Here is a 22,344-nt window from a genome sequence, read left to right as displayed (position 1 = left end):
CTTATCATTGCTCTATAGCACCACTATGTGGCTTTAGTGGAGAACGTCTATGCCAACCAGCCAGTTGATCTTCAGACTGTTCATTTTTGAAAATGACAGATATTACAGTAAGCATGAGAGGAATGTGTAAGTGGGGGATGGCTGTAAAAATGTCTTTTTTTTACTTGGAATGCCTTGATTTAGAGTAATCTAGACACTGGCTCCCAGTTCCTTTTCTACATACCAATAATAAAGAATATACAGTTCCAGTCAAAAGTTTGGACACACCTACTCTTTCAAGGGTTTTTCTTTTTCTTTATTTTTCTTTTTACAATTGTCTATATTGTAGAATAATAGTGAAGACATCAAAACTATGAAATAACACATATGGAATCATGTAGTAACCAAAAAAGAGTTAAACAAATATATTTTATATTTGAGATTCTTCAAAGTAGCCACCCTTTGCCTTGATGACAGCTTTGCACACTCTTGGCATTATCTATAACTTAAGTATGCTGTTTTATGAATACGACCCAGGAGAGTTATCAGACATTTCAGACTCAGACATGAGACACAGATGTGTGTGTTATGGCATCCTCACTGAAGACATTCTCAAACACTTTACGGAAAGAGACCCTGACCCTGTCCTTGAAGTCCTGGCCCATAAACACATACAGGACAGGGTTGAGGCAGCTGTTGACGTATGCCAGAGAGATGGCCAGGGGGTACCAATTCCAGGCTTCACCTGCCGAGGCAAACCTGCCATACCCAATCACCATACCTATGGTATGATACGGCAGCCAGCACACAAAGAACACTGCCACCACGCCCAGAATGAGCCAGAAGGTCCTCTGAGACTTGAAGCGAGCGCTGCTCACCCTCCTGCCGATGAGCAGGTAGCAGACAGCGATGACCAACAGGGGAACGAGGAAGCCGAGGACCAGCCTGGGAACATGGGTGGCTTTGATGGCCAAAAAGAAGCCCCTAATGTTGTTTTCGCCAAGGGGGTGTACAGAGGTGCAGATAATAATTTCGTCATTGTCGACACTATCGATGGTCCCATTATGGATCATGGTGGGGAGGCTGAGGAGCAAGGCCAGGACCCAGGCCAGACCACACAGCAACCAGGCCAGGGCGATGCTCCGGTGGTTCTGGGCCAAGACAGGCAGGATGATCAGGACAAAGCGGTCCAGGCTGATGAGAACCAGGGTGAAGACGCTGGCAAACATGTTGAGATACATGACAGAGGGGATAACCTTACACATAGCCTCTCCGAAAGGCCAGTGTTGGTTCAGTATGATTTCAACCAATGAGAAAGGTATGGAGATACAGCAGAGGAGGTCTGCTACAGCCAGGTTTACAAACCAGACAGTGTTGACTGTCCTCTTCATCTTCACTCCAGCTATCCAGATGACAAATGCGTTTCCTGGGATACCAAGGACACAAGTTATGCTGTAGATGACCATGGACACCACCCGTATGGACTGATTTAGCTGCTCTGATTGATCAGTTTGAATGAACATGTCATAATAATCCTCCAAGTACTCCTCTGAGAAATTCATGTTGTCACTAGGGGAGGAATTGTTTGATACACAATGTCACTCATTGTAAAACACACCATTTTCTAGATGTATATTTTAACTTAACTTAGCATTGCAGTAAGGGTTCTCAGTGTGGTCATTCTTATAACCAGTCATAATTAATGTCAAGGGTCTTGCTGTTTATATACCATGTGGCTGCATTAACAGAATTGAAATTCAAACATTAGCACCTTCAATGTGGAAAATGTTGGTCCTTAGTTTCTACTGTCATGAAACAGAGGGGTGTCAAATCCTCTTCACAAAGTTAAACAAATATTAGAAAATAATACTATCAATTATTTTTCCCAAGTTAATTATTTAAAAGGAGCTACGTAAGAGCACACCTAAAATTCAACTGAACATTTATTTCAAACTCACCTCTTCTTTCAGGTCTCTGTTCTGATTTTGTCACTTATCTTAAGGTTTTTTGTTTTTCAGGGATAGAACGTGATGGGGAGGGGCAAGATCGATGGGACGTAGGTGACAAAATGCGTAGTAAAGTTAAAGAAAGAAGAAGTATTGAAAGTACCCGCTGGGCACACCACATAATTTCAACGTAGATAATTGGGTAATATCTGGTTGAGACATTGAGACTACAACCAACTCAAAAAGACAGGCAAAAGTTAGATGAATTTACAATGAGTTATTACTATGCATTCAACCATCTAAATGCACAACCAAATTCCAATAGAAAAACAATGTCTACTTGTCGATTTAGTTGTCAGCCAAATGTTGATCACTGCGCTTTCAACCATTTAAAAATACAGCAAAGTTCAAATGGGAATACAATGTCAGATATTTTGTTTATTTCTACAATATATTATGTTATATTATGTGCTTCATCTAATAGCAGAACCAAACTACCTGGATTGCAGTTGAGATTACATTAAAAGTACATGGTGAAAGTAATCAAAGCCATTCGAGATTCTGCACAGATTAATACAGCACTTGTGAAGATCTCCACAGACCTGCCTCTACCTATGCATGCTATCTTATACTCAAAATGTGGCCATGGATGTGTTACTCATTTTAAGGCTGATGTTACATTTGTTTGTAAAATAGCCTTAACTTTAGGCTATTTACAGTATTACAAAAGTAATATCGTGTTTGGTTGACAACGCAACCAAATATCAACATTTAAAGGAGACGTAGCCTACTGCTTGGATAGTTTCATCTGAGCCACTGGCTTGATCCCATTCATTAACTTCGATTTTTGGTTGAGTTGGAGATGTGACTACAACATATCATTTGTTAACATGTCGACAAGTTATTAGGCTATTTATTGTATTCCAAAAGTGATACTGAATTGTGTCAACAGAACCAATTATCAACATTTGAAGGAGATGTATCTAATTTGATATGCAGTGGTGTAAAGTACTTAAAGAGAAACACTTTAAAGTACTACTTAAGTAGTTTTTTGGGGTATCTGTACTTTACTTGACTATTTATATTTTTGCAAACTTTTGCTTTTACTTCACTACATTCCTAAATAAAATGATGTACTTTTTACTCCATACATTTTCCCTGACACCCAAAAGTACTCGTTACATTTTTTTAATGCTTAGCAGGACAGGAACATTGTCCAATTTACACACTAATCAAGAGAAGATCCTTGTTTAATCCCTACTGTCTCTGATCTGGCGGACTCACAGACTCAGGAAACACAAATGCTTTGTTTGTAAATCATGTCAGAGTGTTTGAGTGTGCCCCTGGTTATCCGTAAATTAAAAAGATTAGCTTAATATAAGGAATGTGAAATGATTTATATTTTTACTTTTACTTTTGATACTTTGTATATTTTAGCAATTACATTTACTTTTGATACTTAAGTATATTTAAAACCTAATATTTGTAGACTTTTACTCAAGTAGTATTTTACTGGGTGACTTTTACTTGAGTTTTTTTATTAAGATATCTTTTTCTCAAGTATGACAATTGGGTACTTTTTATGTGACAAAACAAGCAAGTACAGCGTAGAAAATCATTGCAAACCATCTAAAACCACTGTGATATATCTTTTCAATAACCCAAAATATTGTATTGTCAGCTGTTCGAAGCTGGCGTAAAAAAACGAAAGTTAAAAGAAGCAAAAACTAAATTTAAGAATGGGAACCATATAAATTTCTAGGTGAATTTGGTCGGGTCTCCCAAAAATATACAGTGGGGAGAACAAGTATTTGATACACTGCCGATTTTGCAGGTTTTCCTACTTACAAAGCATGTAGAGGTCTGTAATTTTTATCATAGGTACACTTCAACTGTGAGAGACGGAATCTAAAACAAAAATCCAGAAAATCACATTGTATGATTTTTAAATAATTAATTTGCATTTTATTGCATGACATAAGTATTTGATCACCTACCAACCAGTAAGAATTCCGGCTCTCACAGACCTGTTAGTTTTTCTTTAAGAAGCCCTCCTGTTCTCCACTCATTACCTGTATTAACTGCACCTGTTTGAACTCGTTACCTGTATAAAAGACACCTGTCCACACACTCAATCAAACAGATTCCAACCTCTCCACAATGGCCAAGACCAGAGAGCTGTGTAAGGACATCAGGGATAAAATTGTAGACCTGCACAAGGCTGGGATGGGCTACAGGACAATAGGCAAGCAGCTTGGTGAGAAGGAAACAACTGTTGGCGCAATTATTAGAAAATGGAAGAAGTTCAAGATGACGGTCAATCACCCTCGGTCTGGGGCTCCATGCAAGATTTCACCTCGTGGGGCATCAATGATCATGAGGAAGGTGAGGGATCAGCCCAGAACTGCACGGCAGGACCTGGTCAATGACCTGAAGAGAGCTGGGACCACAGTCTCAAAGAAAACCATTAGTAACACACTACGCCGTCATGGATTAAAATCCTGCAGCGCACGCAAGGTCCCCCTGCTTAAGCCAGTGCATGTCCAGGCCTGTCTGAAGTTTGCCAATGACCATCTGGATGATCCAGAGGAGGAATGGGAGAAGGTCATGTGGTCTGATGAGACAAAAATAGAGCTTTTTGGTCTAACTCCACTCGCCGTGTTTGGAGGAAGAAGAAGTATGAGTACAACCCCAAGAACACCATCCCAACCGTGAAGCATGGAGGTGGAAACATCATTCTTTGGGGATGCTTTTCTGCAAAGGGGACAGGACGACTGCACCGTATTGAGGGGAGGATGGATTTGGCCATGTATCGCGAGATCTTGGCCAACAACCTCCTTCCCTCAGTAAGAGCATTGAAGATGGGTCGTGGCTGGGTCTTCCAGCATGACAACGACACGAAGCACACAGCCATGGCAACTAAGGAGTGGCTCCGTAAGAAGCATCTCAAGGTCCTGGAGTGGCCTAGCCAGTCTCCAGACCTGAACCCAATAGAAAATCTTTGGAGGGAGCTGAAAGTCCGTATTGCCCAGCGACAGCCCCGAAACCTGAAGGATCTGGAGAAGATCTGTAGGGAGGAGTGGGCCAAAATCCCTGCTGCAGTGTGTGCAAACCTAGTCAAGAACTACAGGAAACGTATGATCTCTGTAATTGCAAACAAAGGTTTCTGTACCAAATATTAAGTTCTGCTTTTCTGATGTATCAAATACTTATGTCATGCAATAAAATGCAAATTAATTACTTAAAAATCATACAATGTGATTTTCTGGATTTTTGTTTTAGATTCCGTCTCTCATAGTTGAAGTGTACCTATGATAAAAAATTACAGACCTCTACATGCTTTGTAAGTAGGAAAACCTGCAAAATCGGCAGTGTATCAAATACTTGTTCTCCCCACTGTACATATTGCAGCTTTAAAATAAGTTTGAATTAATTTAGTCCTATTCTTTAACCTAGATTTTTGGTGGAGATGGAGGCCTATGATTTCCTAATCTGGCCCTGGATACATCTCCTTCAAAAGTTGATATTTGGCTGCATTGACAACCAAACACAATCCAAAATCACTAAATATCATTACATTTGAAATCAACCAGAGCTTGAAACCCGAGGCCTATTTTCTGTTTAGTTCAATTCTGGTTTGAATTGAAACAAGAGCTATTGATGACTTTGAAAAACCCATTAGCATAATTGATGAGATATGAGTGATAAAGTATGGTCACATTTCATTTGCACTTTTAAACCTACCCTTAAGAATGACTTCTATAGCAACAGTGAATCTATTTAGGTGCTACGCACGAGTTCACCTAAAATTCAACTGAACATTTGCATCAAACTCAACTTTTCTTTCAGGTCTCTGTTCTAATTTTGTCACTTATCTTAAAGGTTTTTTGTTTCAGGGGAAGAATGTGATAGGGGGGGGGGGAATCTATGGGAAGTAGGTGACAAAATGAGTAATAAAGTTTAAGAAAGAAGAAGTATTGAAAGTACCCATTTGGCAAACCACATCATTTCAACATGGATATCACATTTTAGGAAAGACCCAGATGCAGACGAAGTAAGTAGTGTCGAAGTAATACACGTTTATTACTAGAACAGGGGGCAGGCAAAACGACAGGACAAGCAGAGGTCAGTAATCCAGATCAGAGTCCAAAAGGTACACAACAGCAGGCAGTCTCAGGGCAGGCAGAGGTCAATAATTCAGTGTGGTGGGACAAGGTACAGGACAGCAGGCAGAATGGTCAAAACCGGGAAAACTAGAAAACAGGAATTTTAGAAAAGCCAGGAGCAAGGGGAAAACCACTGGTAGGCTTTACGAACAAAACAAACTGGCAACAGACAAACAGAGAACACAGGTATAAATATACAGGGGATAATGATGGTAGATGGGAGACACCTGATGGGGGGGTGGAGACAAGAACAAAGACAGGTGAAATAGATCAGGGTGTAACAGGTAATACTTGGTTGAGACATTGATTAATGAGATTACAACCTATACACACCAACTCAAAAAGTTTACTGAATTTCCAATGTGTTATGACTATGATTTCAACCATCTAAATGCACGACCAAATTCCAATGAAAAAACAATGTCTGTTTTGCGATTTAGTTGTCAGCCAAATGTCTATCACTGCGCTTTCAACCATTTGAAAGTTATCTCCATGGACCTGCCTTGACCTATGAATGCTATCTTTTACATGCCCACTTTATAGGATTACATAAGAAGAAATGTATAGTTGTTTTTGTTAACATTGCGACAAGTTATTAGGCTATTTATTGCAATAAAAAAGTGATACTGAATTGTGTCAACACAACCAAATATCAACATTTGAAGGAGATGTATCTTCTGCTTGGATAGTTCCATCTGTACCACTGACTAAGTCTGGCTTTAACTCTAGTTTGTCTACAAATTAATCCTTTGATATGTGGTGGTGTAAAGTACTTAAGTAAAAAATACTTTAAAGTACTATTTAAGTAGTATTTTGGGGTATTTGTACTTTACTTTCTTATTTACATTCTTGCCTACTTTTACTTTTACTACACAACATTCCAAAAGAAAATGATGTACTTTTTACTCCATACATTTTCCCTGACACCAAATGTACTCGTTACATTTTTCATGCCTAGCAGGACAGGAAAATGGTCCAATTTACACACTAATCAAGGGAAGATCCCTGGTAATCCCTACTGTCTCCGATCTGGTGGACTCACGGACTCACAAAACACAAATGCTTTGTTTGTAAATTATGTCTGAGTGTGCCCCTGGCTATCCGTAAATTAAAAAGATTTGCTTAGTATAAGGAATTTGAAACAATTTATACTTTTACTTTTACTTTTGATACTTTGTATATTTTAGCAATTATGTTTACTTTTGAAACTTAAGTATATTTAAAACCAAATATTTTTTTACTTTTACTCAAGTAGTATTTTACTGGGTGACTTTCACTTTTACTTGAGTCATTTTCTACTAAGGTATCTTTACTTTTACTCAAGTATGACAATTGGGTACTTTTTCCACCACTGTTAATATGAGGTATTCACGTCTCCAACTCAACCTAAATTCTAAAAAAGAACAGGACTAACAGGATTAAAAAAGAACAAGACATAGAACAAATCTACTGCTTTTTAGACATGCTTTCAATAAGAATGTACATATGGTCGGGTCCCCCAAAAATGTACATACTGTATTACATTTACATTTAAGTCATTTAGCAGACGCTCTTATCCAGAGCGACTTACAAATTGGTGCATTCACCTTATGATATCCAGTGGAACAACCACTTTACAATAGTGCATCTAACTCCTTTAAGGGGGGGGTGGGGGGGGGGTTAGAAGGATTACTATATCCTATCCTAGGTATTCCTTAAAGAGGTGGGGTTTCAGGTGTCTCCGGAAGGTGGTGATTGACTCCGCTGACCTGGCGTCGTGAGGGAGTTTGTTCCACCATTGGGGTGCCAGAGCAGCGAACAGTTTTGACTGGGCTGAGCGGGAACTGTACTTCCTCAGAGGTAGGGAGGCGAGCAGGCCAGAGGTGGATGAACGCAGTGCCCTTGTTTGGGTGTAGGGCCTGATCAGAGCCTGAAGGTACGGAGGTGCCGTTCCCCTCACAGCTCCGTAGGCAAGCACCATGGTCTTGTAACGGATGCGAGCTTCAACTGGAAGCCAGTGGAGAGAGCGGAGGAGCGGGGTGACGTGAGAGAACTTGGGGAGGTTGAACACCAGACGGGCTGCGGCGTTCTGGATGAGTTGTAGGGGTTTAATGGCACAGGCAGGGAGCCCAGCCAACAGCGAGTTGCAGTAATCCAGACGGGAGATGACAAGTGCCTGGATTAGGACCTGCGCCGCTTCCTGTGTGAGGCAGGGTCGTACTCTGCGAATGTTGTAGAGCATGAACCTACAGGAACGGGTCACCGCCTTGATGTTAGTTGAGAACGACAGGGTGTTGTCCAGGATCACGCCAAGGTTCTTAGCACTCTGGGAGGAGGACACAATGGAGTTGTCAACCGTGATGGCGAGATCATGGAACGGGCAGTCCTTCCCCGGGAGGAAGAGCAGCTCCGTCTTGCCGAGGTTCAGCTTGAGGTGGTGATCCGTCATCCACACTGATATGTCTGCCAGACATGCAGAGATGCGATTCGCCACCTGGTTATCAGAAGGGGGAAAGGAGAAGATTAATTGTGTGTCGTCTGCATAGCAATGATAGGAGAGACCATGTGAGGATATGACAGAGCCAAGTGACTTGGTGTATAGCGAGAATAGGTGAGGGCCTAGAACAGAGCCCTGGGGGACACCAGTGGTGAGAGCACGTGGTGCGGAGACAGATTCTCGCCACGCCACCTGGTAGGAGCGACCTGTCAGGTAGGACGCAATCCAAGCGTGGGCCGCGCCGGAGATGCCCAACTCGGAGAGGGTGGAGAGGAGGATCTGATGGTTCACAGTATCAAAGGCAGCCGATAGGTCTAGAAGAATGAGAGCAGAGGAGAGAGAGTTAGCTTTAGCAGTGCGGAGCGCCTCCGTGACACAGAGAATAGCAGTCTCAGTTGAATGACTAGTCTTGAAACCTGACTGATTTGGATCAAGAAGGTCATTCTGAGAGAGATAGCAGGAGAGCTGGCCAAGGACGGTACGTTCAAGAGTTTTGGAGAGAAAAGAAAGAAGGGATACTGGTCTGTAGTTGTTGACATCGGAGGGATCGAGTGTAGGTTTTTTCAGAAGGGGTGCAACTCTCGCTCTCTTGAAGAAGGAAGGGACGTAGCCAGCGGTCAAGGATGAGTTGATGAGCGAGGTGAGGTAAGTGAGAAGGTCTCCGGAAATGGTCTGGAGAAGAGAGGAGGGGATAGGGTCAAGCGGGCAGGTTGTTGGGCGGCCGGCCGTCACAAGACGCGAGACTTCATCTGGAGAGAGAGGGGAGAAAGAGGTCAAAGCACAGGGTAGGGCAGTGTGAGCAGAACCAGCGGTGTCGTTTGACTTAGCAAACGAGGATCGGATGTCGTCGACCTTCTTTTCAAAATGGTTGACGAAGTCATCCGCAGAGAGGGAGGAGGGGGGGAGGGGGAGGAGGATTCAGGAGGGAGGAGAAGGTGGCAAAGAGCTTCCTAGGGTTAGAGGCAGATGCTTGGAATTTAGAGTGGTAGAAAGTGGCTTTAGCAGCAGAGACAGAAGAGGAGAATGTAGAGAGGAGGGAGTGAAAGGATGCCAGGTCCGCAGGGAGGCGAGTTTTCCTCCATTTCCGCTCGGCTGCCCGGAGCCCTGTTCTGTGAGCTCGCAATATCTCCCGGGTGGCGCAGTGGTCTAGGGCACTGCATCGCAGTGCTAGCTGCGCCACCAGAGTCTCTGGGTTCGCGCCCAGGCTGGGCTGGGTTCGCGCCCAGGCTCTGTCGCAGCCGGCCGCGACCGGGAGGTCCGTGGGGCGACGCACAATTGGCATAGCGTCGTCCGGGTTAGGGAGGGTTTGGCCGGTAGGGAGGGTTTGGCCGGTAGGGATATCCTTGTCTCAGTATGTAAATGTAATAAAATGTATGCACTCTACTGTAAGTCGCTCTGGATAAGAGCGTCTGCTCTTGGCCGGTAGGGATATCCTTGTCTCAGTATGTAAAAATGTTATAAAATGTATGCACTCTACTGTAAGTCGCTCTGGATAAGAGCGTCTGCTAAATGACTAAAATGTAAAATGTCATGTAAAATGCAATGAGTCGTCGAGCCACGGAGCAGGAGGGGAGGACCGAGCCGGCCTGGAGGATAGGGGACATAGAGAGTCAAAGGATGCAGAAAGGGAGGAGAGGAGGGTTGAGGAGGCAGAATCAGGAGATAGGTTGGAGAAGGTTTGAGCAGAGGGAAGAGATGATAGGATGGAAGAGGAGAGAGTAGCGGGGGAGAGAGAGCGAAGGTTGGGACGGCGCGATACCATCCGAGTAGGGGCAGTGTGGGAAGTGTTGGATGAGAGCGAGAGGGAAAAGGATACAAGGTAGTGGTCGGAGACTTGGAGGGGAGTTGCAATGAGATTAGTGGAAGAACAGCATCTAGTAAAGATGAGGTCAAGCGTATTGCCTGCCTTGTGAGTAGGGGGGGAAGGTGAGAGGGTGAGGTCAAAAGAGGAGAGGAGTGGAAAGAAGGAGGCAGAGAGGAATGAGTCAAAGGTAGACGTGGGGAGGTTAAAGTCACCCAGAACTGTGAGAGGTGAGCCATCCTCAGGAAAGGAACTTATCAAGGCGTCAAGCTCATTGATAAACTCTCCAAGGGAACCTGGAGGGCGATAAATGATAAGGATGTTAAGCTTGAAAGGGCTGGTAACTGTGACAGCATGGAATTCAAAGGAGGCGATAGACAGATGGGTCAGGGGAGAAAGAGAGAATGTCCACTTGGGAGAGATGAGGATCCCAGTGCCACCACCCCGCTGACCAGAAGCTCTCGGGGTGTGCGAGAACACGTGGGCAGACGAGGAGAGAGCAGTAGGAGTAGCAGTGTTATCTGTGGTAATCCATGTTTCCATCAGTGCCAAGAAGTAGAGGGACTGGAGGGAAGCATAGGCTGAGATGAACTCTGCCTTGTTGGCCGCAGATCGTCAGTTCCAGAGGCTGCCGGAGACCTGGAACTCCACGTGGGTCGTGCGCGCTAGGATCACCAGGTTAGAGTGGCAGCGGCCACGCGGTGTGAAGCGTTTGTATGGTCTGTGCAGAGAGGAGAGAAGAGGGATAGACAGACACATAGTTGACAGGCTACAGAAGAGGCTACGCTAATGCAAAGGAGATTGGAATGACAAGTGGACTACACGTCTCGAATGTTCAGAAAGTTAAGCTTACGTTGCAAAAAATCTTATTGACTAAAATGATACAGTACTGCTGGCTGGTGAAGTAGGCTAGCTAGCAGTGGCTGCGTTGTTGACTTTGTTTGAAAGTGTAGCTGGCTAGGTAACCTCGATAACTGGCTAGGTAACCTCGATAACCTCGATAATTACTCTAAACTACACAATTATCTTGGATACAAAGACAGCAAAGACAACTATGTAGCTAGCTAACACTACACTAATCAAGTCGTTCCGTTGTAATGTAATCGTTTCTACAGTGCTGCTATTCGGTAGAAGTTGGCTAGCTGGCTAGCTAGCAGTGTTGACTAGGTAGGAGAACGGTGGCGCGGCGGACGAAAATAGCTGGCTAGCTAACCTCGATAATTACTCTAAACTACACAATTATCTTAGATACAAAGACAGCAAAGACAACTATGTAGCTAGCTAACACTACACTAATCAAGTCGTTCCGTTGTAATGTAATAGTTTCTACAGTGCTGCTATTCGGTAGACGTTGGCTAGCTGGCTAGCTAGCAGTGTTGACTACGTTAGAAGGACGAAAATAGCTGGCTAGCTAACCTCGATAATTACTCTAAACTACACAATTATCTTTGATACAAAGACGGATGTAGCTAGCTAAGAAAAAATTGCTAAGATCAAACAAATCAAACCGTTGTACTGTAATGAAATGAAATGAAATGTAATACTACCTGTGGAGCGAAGCGCGACTACTCGCTCCAACCCGGAAGTGCTCACTCGTATTATGTATTGCAGCTTTAAATTAAGTTTGATTTGATTTAGTCCTATTCGTTAATCTAGATTTTTGGTGGAGATGGAGGCCTATGATTTCCTAATCTGGCCCTGATGCATCTCCTTCAAATGTTGATATTTGGTTGCATTGACAACCAAACACAATCCAATATTTACATTTACATTACATTTAAGTCATTTAGCAGACGCTCTTATCCAGAGCGACTTACAAATTGGAAAGTTCATACATATTCATCCTGGTCCCCCCGTGGGGAATGAACCCACAACCCTGGCGTTGCAAGCGCCATGCTCTACCAACTGAGCCACACGGGACCACATATCACTAAATATCATTACATTTGAAATCAACCAGAGCTCGAAACCCTAGGCCTATTGTCTATGTTTAGTTCTATTCTGGGTTGAATTGAAACAACAGCTGTTGATGACATTGCATGTGCCATATAGGCCTTAGTATAATTGATGAGATATGAGTAATAAAGTTTGGTCACGTTTCATTTGCACTTTTGAACCTACCCTTTAGAATGACTTTCATAGCAACAGTGAATCTATTTAGTTTTGAAGTGGAGTTTTCGCAACAATCATTCTCACGATAGTACATTGGTAATAGTCAGTGACAAATACCATAGCTAAACAGGGTTTGGTTAAAACCCTGGATGGGAGACCAAAGGGTAGCTGTAGATGGATCACTTCTCCAGTAGGAGGTGCTGCCCAGCCTAGAGTTTATTTTCTGATAGTGGATATAGATCTGACGTGGTTTTAAAGGTAAATATTCAACATATTGTATACAAGGTTTGTCTGTTGAAATTTGGTTACCATGATGACATAATCCTGTGGTTGAAATGTCACCTTCAAAACAACAGTTGATTACTTTTTTCAAATCCAATGTATTTCCACGTAGATTCCACGTCACAATATGTTGACAATATACGTTGAAACAATGTTGATTCAACCAGTTTGTGCCCAGTAGGTAGTGTCACACCCTGGCCGAGAGGGATTGTGAATATATCCTAATACCATGGTTTTGACTATCAATCAATCAATCAAATTGATTATATAAACCCCTTTTTACATCAGCAAAAATAACTTTACAGATACCCAGCTTAAAATCCCAACGAGAAAGCAATGCTGAAGCACAGTGGCCAGGAAAAACTCCCTAGAACGAAGGAACCCAGGAAGAACCCTTGAGAGGAACCAGGCTCAGAAGGGTGGCCAGTCCTCTACTGGCTGTACCAGGTAGAGATTATGTGGCCATTAACTGGTTGCCTCACAATTCAAACTGAATTCTTCCGCTGCTCTCTTTGCTACATACTTCAGTCTGAGACTGCCATCGTTGAAGTTAGTTGTGGTGACGTCAAAATGAGGGGTGTTGTGCAAATCAAATTCATCAGCGATTGGATCATCTCTAACCAATCCAAATATCAAATCCAATGACACATTTTCAAAATGCTGCTTTACCCACGTGTTTTCTGGCTCAACCCATCGGTTTCTGGGACCAATCAGAACGGTTAGAATATGTTCACGTTTGGTGAAGGGCCAGGAGGTACTCAGATACAGACTCATTGTGGAGAAGACTGTGTGGTCCCATCTGGCTCAGTTGGTAGAGCATGGTGCTAGCATCACCAGGGTTGTGGGTTTGATTCCCACAGGGAAGCAGTATAAAAATGTGTCCTCTGACTACGTCACTCTGGATGAGAGTGTTTCCTAAAATGTAAGAAACTAACGTGTGTGATTTGGCTGGAGCAAGAAGTCAAGGTAGCCAGGCAAATTAAATGGTGGAAAATATATGAATATTATAGATAGATGAATACACATTTAGCTAAACTTAGGGAAATGTTTAGTCTTAGTGAGGATGTGTTCCCATCATTACACTTCCACTTTGAGGCATGTGAGAATAAAACCACTCATATTAATAAACAACAATGCATGTAAAAAGTTTCAGATGTGTCTGGGAAAATGTTTGTTCCTTTTCAGAAACATTTAATTTGATCTATCTATCACTTCTCCACTCAGAAAAAGGAAGTAACATTTTAGAGGTTCACTTCACTCAGAAAAAGGAAGTAACATTTTCCAGGACACCTCAAACTCTTCACATGCATTTTGATCTATTCAAATGAATGGTTTTATTCTCACAAGCCTCAGAGTGGAACACATCCTCACTAAGACCGAACATCTATCAAATCAAATCAAAGTTAATTTGTCACATGCACCGAATACAACAGGTGTTGACCTTACAGTGAAATTCATAATTACAAGCCCTTGACCAGCAGTGCAGTTTTAAGAAAATATGATTATTTTTTTAAAGTAAGAGATATGAATAACAAATAATTAAAGAGCAGCAGTAAATAACAAAAGCGGGGCTATATACAGGGGGTACCGGTACAGAGTCAATGTCAATGTGCGGGGGCACCGGTGTCGAGGTAATTGAGGTAATATGTACATGTAGGTAGAGTTATTGGGATTCTCTGCCCCTAACCCTATTACAGGGGCTGAGTCACTGGCTTACTGGTGCTCTGTCATGCCGTCCCTAGGAGGGGTGCGTCACTTGAGTGGGTTGAGTTACTGACGTGATCTTCCTGTCTGGGTTGGCGCCCCCCCTTGGTTTGTGCTGTGGTGGAGATCTTTGTTTGCTATACTCGGCCTTGTCTCAGGATTGTAAGTTGGTGGTTGAAGATATCCCTCTAGTGGTGTGGGGGCTGTGCTTTGGCAGAGTGGGTGGGGTTATATCCTTCCTGTTTGGCCCTGTCCGGGGGTATCATCGGATGGGGCCACAGTGTCTCCTGACCCCTCCTGTCTCAGCCTCCAGTATTTATGCTGCAGTAGTTTATGTGTCGGGGGGCTAGGGTCAGTTGGTTATACCTGGAGTACTTCTCCTATCTTATCCAGTGTCCTGTGTGAATTTAAGTATGCTCTCTCTAATTCTCTCGTTCTCTCTTTCTTTCTCTCTCTCGGAGAACCTGAGCCCTAGGACCATACGTCACGGCAAACCGGGCATGATGACTCCTTGCTGTCCCCAGTCCACCTGGCCTTGCTGCTGTTCCAGTTTCAACTGTTCTGCCTGCTGTTATGGAACCCCTACCTGTTCAACTCTTAATGATCGGCTATGAAAAGCCAACTGACTTTTATTCCTGATTATTATTTGACCATGCTTGTCATTTATGAACATTTTGAAAATCTTGGCTCTCTCTAATTCTCTCCTTCTCTCTTTCTTTCTCTCTCTCGGAGGACCGGAGCCCTAGGACCATACGTCAGGACTACCGGGCATGATGACTCCTTGCTGTCCCCAGTCCGCCTGGCCCTGCTGCTATTCCAGTTTCAACTGTTCTGCCTGCGGTTATGGAACCCCTACCTGTCCCAGACCTGCTGTTTTCAATTCTTAATGATCGGCTATGAAAAGCCAACTGACATTTATTCCTGATTATTATTTGACCATGCTTGTCATTTATGAACATTTTGAAAATCTTGGCTCTCTCTAATTCTCTCCTTCTCTCTCTCTTTCTCTCTCTCGGAGGACCTGAGCCCTGGGACCGTGCGTCGGGGCTGCCGGGCGTGATGGCTCCTTGCTGTCCCCAGTCCACCTGGCCTTGCTGCTATTCCAGTTTCAGCTGTTCTGCCTGCGGTTATGGAACCGCCACCTGTCCCGGACCTGCTATTTTCAACTCTTGATGATCGGCTATGAAAAGCCAACTGAAAATTATTCATGATTATTATTTGACCATGCTTGTCACTTATGAACATTTTGAACATCTTGGCATAGTTCTGTTATAATCTCCACCCAGCACAGCCAGAAGAGGACTGGCCACCCCTCATAGCCTGGTTCCTCTCTAGGTTTCTTCCTAGGTTTTGGCCTTTCTAGGGAGTTTTTCCTAGCCACCGTGCTTCTACACCTGCATTGCTTGCTGTTTGGGGTTTTAGGCTGGGTGTCTGTACAGCACTTCGAGATATTAGCTGATGTACGAAGGGCTATATAAAATAAACTTGATTTGATTTGATTTGAGTTATTAAAGTGACTATGCATGGACAATAACAGAGAGTAGCAGCAGCGTTCCAGAGGGGTGGGGGGGGGGGCAATGCAAATAGTCTGGGTAGCCATTTGATCAGGTGTTCAGGAGTCTTATGGCTTGGGGTAGAAACTATTTAGGAGCCTCTTGGACCTAGACTTGGTGCTCCAGGACTGCTTGCCATGTGGTGGCAGAGAGAACAGTTTTTTAGACAATTTTTAGGGCCTTCCTCTGACACAGCCTGGTATAGAGGTCCTGGATGGCAGGAAGCTTGGCCCTGGTGATGTACTGGGCCTTACGTACTACCCTCTGTAGTGCCTTGCGGTCGGAGGCTGAGCAGTTGCCATACCAGGCAGTGAAGCAAACCGTCAGGATGCTCTTGATTGTGCAGCTATAAAACCTTTTGAGGATCTGAGGACCCATGCCACATCTTTTCAGTCTCCTGAGGGGGAATAGGTTTTGTCGTGCCCTCTTCACGACTGTCTTGGTGTGCTTGGACCATGTTAGATTGTTGGTGATGTGGACGCCAAGGAACTTGAAGCTCTCAACCTGCTTCACTACAGCCCCATCGATGAGAATGGGGGCGTGCTCGGTCCGCCTTTTCCTGTAGTCCACAATCATCTCCTTTGTCTTGATCACGTTGAGGGAGATGTTGTTGTCCTTGCACCACATGGTCAGGTCTCTGACCTCCTCCCTATAGGCTGTCTCATCATTGTCGGTGATCAGGCCTACCACTGTTGTGTCATCAGCAAACTTAATGATAGTGTTGGAGTCGTGCCTGGCCGTGCAGTCATGAGTGAACAGGGAGTACAGGAGTGGACTGAGCACGCACCCCTGAGGGGCCCCTGTGTTGAGGATCAGCGTGGCGGATGTGTTGTTACCTACCCTTACCACCTGTGGGCGGCCTGTCAGGAAGTCCAGGATCCAGTTGCAGAGGAAGGTGTTTAGTCCCAGGGTCCTTAGCTTAGTGATGAGCTTTGAGGGCACTATGGTGTTGAAGGCTGAACTGTAGTCAATGAATAGCATTCCCACATAGGTGTTCCTTTTGTCCAGGTGGGAAAGGGCAGTGTGGAGTGCAATGGAGATTGCATCATCTGTGGATCTGTTGGTGCGGTTTGCAAATTGGAGTGGGTCTAGGGTTTCTGGGATAATGGTGTTGATGTGAGCCATGACCAGCCTTTCAAAGCATTTCATGGCTACAGACGTGAGTGCTACGGGTCGGTAGTCAATTAGGCAGGTTACCTTAGTGTTCTTGGGCACAGGGACTATGGTGATCTGCTTGAAACATGTTCGTATTACAGACCCAGACAGGGAGAGGTTGAAAATGTCAGTGAAGACACTTGCCAGTTAGTCAGAGCATGCTCGGAGTACACGTCCTGGTAATCCGTCTGGCCCTGCGGCCTTGTGAATGTGTACCTGTTTAAAGGTCTTACTCACATCGGCTGCGGAGAGTGTGATCACACAGTCGTCTGGAACAGCTGATGCTCTCATGCATGTTTTAGTGTTACTTGCCACGAAGCGAGCATAGAAGTTATTTAGCTCATCTTGTAGGCTCGTGTCACTGGGCAGCTCTCGGCTGTGCTTCTCTTTGTAGTCTGTAATAGTTTGCAAGCCCTGCCACATCCGACGAGCGTCGGAGCCGATGTAGTACGATTCGATCTTAGTCCTGTATTGACGCTTTACCTGTTTGATGGTTCGTCGGAGGGCATAGTGGGATTTCTTATAAACTTCCGGGTTAGAGTCCTGCTCCTTGAAAGCGGCAGCTCTACCCTTTAGCTCACTGCGAATGTTGCCTGTAATCCATGGCTTCTGGTTGGGGTATGTACGTACAGTCACTGTGAGGACGACATCCTCGATGCACTTATTGATAAAGCCAGTCACTGATGTGGTGTACTCAATGCCAGCGGAAGACTCCCTGAACATATTCCAGTATGTGCTAGCAAAGCAGTCCTGCATTTTAGTATCTGCTTCATCTGACCACTTTTTTATAGACCGAGTCACTGGTGCTTCCTGCTTTAATTTTTGCTTGTAAGCAGGAATCAGGAGGATAGAATCATGGTCAGATTTGCCAAATGGAGGGCGAGGGAGAGCTTTGTACGCGTCTCTGTGTGTGGAGTAAAGGTGGTCATCAGTCATCAGTTTAATGAAACATTTTAAGAGTGAAGTGTGTTTTTTTTTTCAATTTAATGTTTTATTAGGTTTTCTTGTTTTTCAATCAACCAACAAAACACATTCTACATTCACAGATGTGACAGACTTAAAAAATATATCAAAAATATTTAAAAAGATATAAAATAATATAAAAATAATAATAATAATAATAAAATTAAAATAAAATATATATATATATATATATATATATTATATATACATACAGATACAGATACAATATACAGATACAAGATACAGATACAAATCTCAAAGCAGATCATGATGGACAAATGTTTCATATCAAATTTCAGGTCATGGAGACACCCCAGATTCCTCTGCTGTCAGCTGACACGTGAAAGACTCAGCCTACTACATGTGAACCACAGCCATGTGTTACATCACGTCGACACCCCAAGTACCACATCCATTGAGGTCATCATGACAACTGAGGATATAATCTCCAAGTACAAGGACGTGTTGGATGGGCTCGGCTGCCTTCCTGGAGAGCTACACCTAGAAGTAGACAGTGCAGCCCTGGCCTATGCAGCAGCTACCAAAACGGATACCTATTGCACTGAAGAAAAGGATCACAAAGGCCACAGAGCCTACACCGTGGATCAGTAACAAAGTTGTCATTGCAAAACCTGATAAGCTACAAATATGCATGGACCCCAGTGCACTCAAAAAAGCCTTACTGAGATGGCACTTCCAGATGCCCACAATAGAAGAGATTCTACCAGAGATATCCAACGCAAAGGTATTCTCAGTACCCGATGCCAAAGATTTAGATGGCTGAGAATGCCATTTGGAATTAAGCCAGCAGCTGAAGAATACCAGCACAGACAATGTGAAGCACTACCGACTTAAAAGGAGTGAGTGTGATCGCAGATGACATTCTACTCTATGGATGTGGGGACACACACGAAAAAGGCGATGGCAGATCATGACAGAAACCTTACAGCTCTCCTGCAGGGAGCAAGAGATGTCAACCTGAAGCTGAACAAAAAGAAACTACGGTTAAAGCTACCTAGTGTGACATACATGGGTCAACTTCACACCACAGAGGGCCTTCACCCTGACCCAGAGAAAATAACAGCCATTCAGAACATGGGTACATCAACTGACGTCAAGTCACTACAGCGGCTGTTGGGGTTTGTGAACTATCTTGCAAAATTCATGCCCCGCCTATCTGATGTGTGTGAGCCGCTCAGAAGACTGACTGACAAGGACGTTGACTGGACATGGCTACCACAGCATGACACAGCAGTTGAGACTATCAAACAGTTAGTTACACAACACCCAGTGCTCAAATACTACGACCTGAATGACGAAGTCACACTGCAGTGTGATGCCAGTGAGACAGGTTTGGGTGCAGCCCTTCTATAGAAAGGACAACCTGCTTATATTTGCCTCCAGAACATTGACTCAGACAGAACAAAGAAATGCACAGATTGAGAAAGAATATCTTTTCATTGTTTTTGCATGTGTCAAGTTTGACCAGTATCTGCATGGCAGAGAGTTAATCACAATACACAGCGACCACAAACCGCTTGAGACGATCTTCAAGAAATCCTTACTCACAGCACCCAAGCGACTGCAGAGAATGTTGCTGAGGCTACAAAGATACCAACTCCACGTGTAATACAAACAAGGCAAAGAACTACATGTAGCTGACTTCCTGTCCAGAACAGCTCAATCAATCACAGAGCACAGACAAATGCAAACACCAGCCACGGTCTACGCTATGGGTCTAGCCACAACTGACCTGGAACAGGTGGATCACACCAGTGATGTCAACATCTCAACTAAGACAACGGAGTCAATCAAAGCACACTGTTCCCAGGACCCACTGTTTCAGGCTCTGTACCCACAAATCAACAACGGCTGGCCTGGAACCAAACAGGCTGTGAGTCACGCACTGAAAGATTTATGAACGTACAAAGAGGAGCTCACCACAGAAAATGTTTTCATCCCTGACATGTAACGTGGTGACTTTCTATACAAAATACACTCTAGCCACTCAGGCATAGAGGCCAGTCTCAGAAAGGCACGTGATGCTGTTTTCTGGCCAAGGATTACGGAGGACGTAAATATCTTTATCAGCAAATGTGTCACCTGTAACTCCATCCAGAAGAGACAACAAAAGGAGACCCTCATCCCCCACCAAATCCCTCCCCTCCCATGGTCCAAGATCAGGATGGACTTACTCACAGTCAACAAAAGCAACTACCTCATCATGGTCGATTATTACTCGGACTACTGGGAGCTTGACGAGCTGAAAGACACCACATCAGACACCATCGTTGAATGCTGCAAAAAGCAGTTCAGCGGACATGGTGTTGCCCACACTGTTGTTTCTGATAATGCCCCCCCCCCCCCCCCCCCCTCTCCGGAATGGACTTTCACAAATTTGCTGATGAGGGGTACTTTAAACATGTGACGTCATCACCGTATCACAGCCAAAGCAATGGCAAAGCACAATCAGCAGTGAAAATTGCCAAAAGCTCCTAAAAAAGGCTGCGATGGATGGTGAAGACCCATGGAAAGCAGTGTTGGCATGGCATAATACTCCAACAGAGGGACTTAACAGTTCTCCGGTACAGCGACTCATGTCCAGGCGCACACGCACGATCCTACCCACCATGAAAAAATTGCTCAACCCCAAGTGGTACAAAATGTCATTCCAAGAAAACAAGCAAAAGGGCTGACCGCAAAACTACACTATGACACACATGCCTGTGACATGCCCAACATCATCCAAGGACAAACAATTGTTCTCTACTAGCAAATGGTAAAAAATACAGCAGAAAATACATTTGTGCAGTGACTGAACAACGCAGGATCCCCCCAAACGACCAACAAACAAACACGGATGAGGATGACTGGGGACCATGGAACGAACCTGTTCCAAGCAGGTGGTGAACAACAGGCAGCTGATATGGAAGCAGCCCCATGCCTGAAAATATAACTCTGACACACCAGAACCAGGGCAAATATCAGGCCGCCTGTGAGATACTCCAGAGACTATGTTGTTTAATCTTAAAGGTTCAAATTGTTGGTCATTTTTTTTGGTAAGAGGGAAGAGGGTAGTCTGCTTATTGACTTTAAAGTTGATGCTTATTGAAGGTACTTGAATAAGAACACAGTTATATATTTTTGTTAACAGTGTAATGTTTTCATTGGCAAGGGACTAACCCCAGTTCTCCTGTTTATGAGTCGAGGAGCAGTTATCTTACTTTTGTTGTGTAAAGGAAGATGTTATGAGATGTCGCCAAGCCAATAGATGGCGCTGCTGTTATCTGTATCTGAGTGTGATGCTATATAGTACTAGTGAGCCAAATTAGGCATTACTTACTATGCACTGAATGGAGCTGTATGCATGCTACCGAGTGATGCTTAAGTAAATACTTTCTAATCAACATTATCTTGGTCTTGTATAGAACAAACAGCACACAAAACAGGCCCGAACAACAATGCATTGGCAGGGCATTTCAAGCAAAGCCAACTAGCAGTGATAATGTATTGGGCCTATACCTTACTGCACAGACCTCATTGCTACAGTACTGTTTTTAATTGGTTAATGTTGCATAGGCTTAAGTTTTTTATGTCATGTTCCAAAACAATCTGAGCAGTTGATCTTGGCTTGCATTTTGACTCAGAAAAGATTGGTGATCACTGTTCTAGAGTTTTCCCTGTTAACACTATCAACGTTTCCCTTTACTGTGGAAATTGTAATCAAATCAACACAATATCAGCCACTTTCAATGCAACATACTGAAACAAAACAAACTATGCAAGAGATTTTATTGTAGGCAGAACGCATAGGAGTAAGATTCTATTGCATTGACGTGCACTACTCAGCCCGTACTCTACCAAGACCTGTGCGGCATAAACAATAAACAAGCTGCGGTAGGCCTATATGCTAATAGACCATTGCCATCTGTTCCATTTACTTTGAACTGGACTGTGTTTACAGCATGAGCGGTCGTGAGTAGCTGCGCTTGTTTTGAGATCAAAGTGAGAGCTTCATGTAGCCACGTGTGCACATTTTGTATATATCCTTATTTAGTGAGTTATTACCCCAGTTATAGATCATTTGTAGTCAGCAATAGGGGAGTGATTGCTTCCTACAAGAGCACAAAATGTGTACATTTCTAAACATCTTTGTAAAACAAGTCAGGTAAAGAGCTTTTTATTTGTCTTAAAGGGACAGTGTTGT

The 22,344-nt window shown here is 43.8% G+C and overlaps 1 protein-coding gene across 1 annotated transcript; it reads right to left on the bottom strand.

The window, feature by feature from the left end:
• Nucleotides 1-273: 273 nt before the first annotated feature.
• On the bottom strand, nt 274-2,055 carry LOC139537684 (C3a anaphylatoxin chemotactic receptor-like). Its single transcript, XM_071339281.1, has 2 exons — nt 1,938-2,055; nt 274-1,548 (listed from the first exon to the last, which is right to left on the bottom strand). The coding sequence occupies exon 2, from the start codon at nt 1,539-1,541 to the stop codon at nt 540-542; it is 1,002 nt and encodes a 333-aa protein (XP_071195382.1). The 5' UTR covers nt 1,542-1,548; nt 1,938-2,055; the 3' UTR covers nt 274-539.
• Between the last annotated feature and the right edge of the window lie 20,289 nt (nt 2,056-22,344).

Source organism: Salvelinus alpinus, chromosome 1, assembly GCF_045679555.1.
Source record: "Salvelinus alpinus chromosome 1, SLU_Salpinus.1, whole genome shotgun sequence".
NCBI lineage: Eukaryota > Metazoa > Chordata > Actinopteri > Salmoniformes > Salmonidae > Salvelinus > Salvelinus alpinus.
Note: the sequence above shows the minus strand (reverse complement) of the source record. Positions and strands in the feature narration are given on the sequence as shown.

Coding starts and splice junctions, on each gene's coding strand:
- LOC139537684 (XM_071339281.1), bottom strand. CDS start 1,541: ATGAATTTCTCAGAGGAGTACTTGGAGGATTATTATGACATGTTCATT.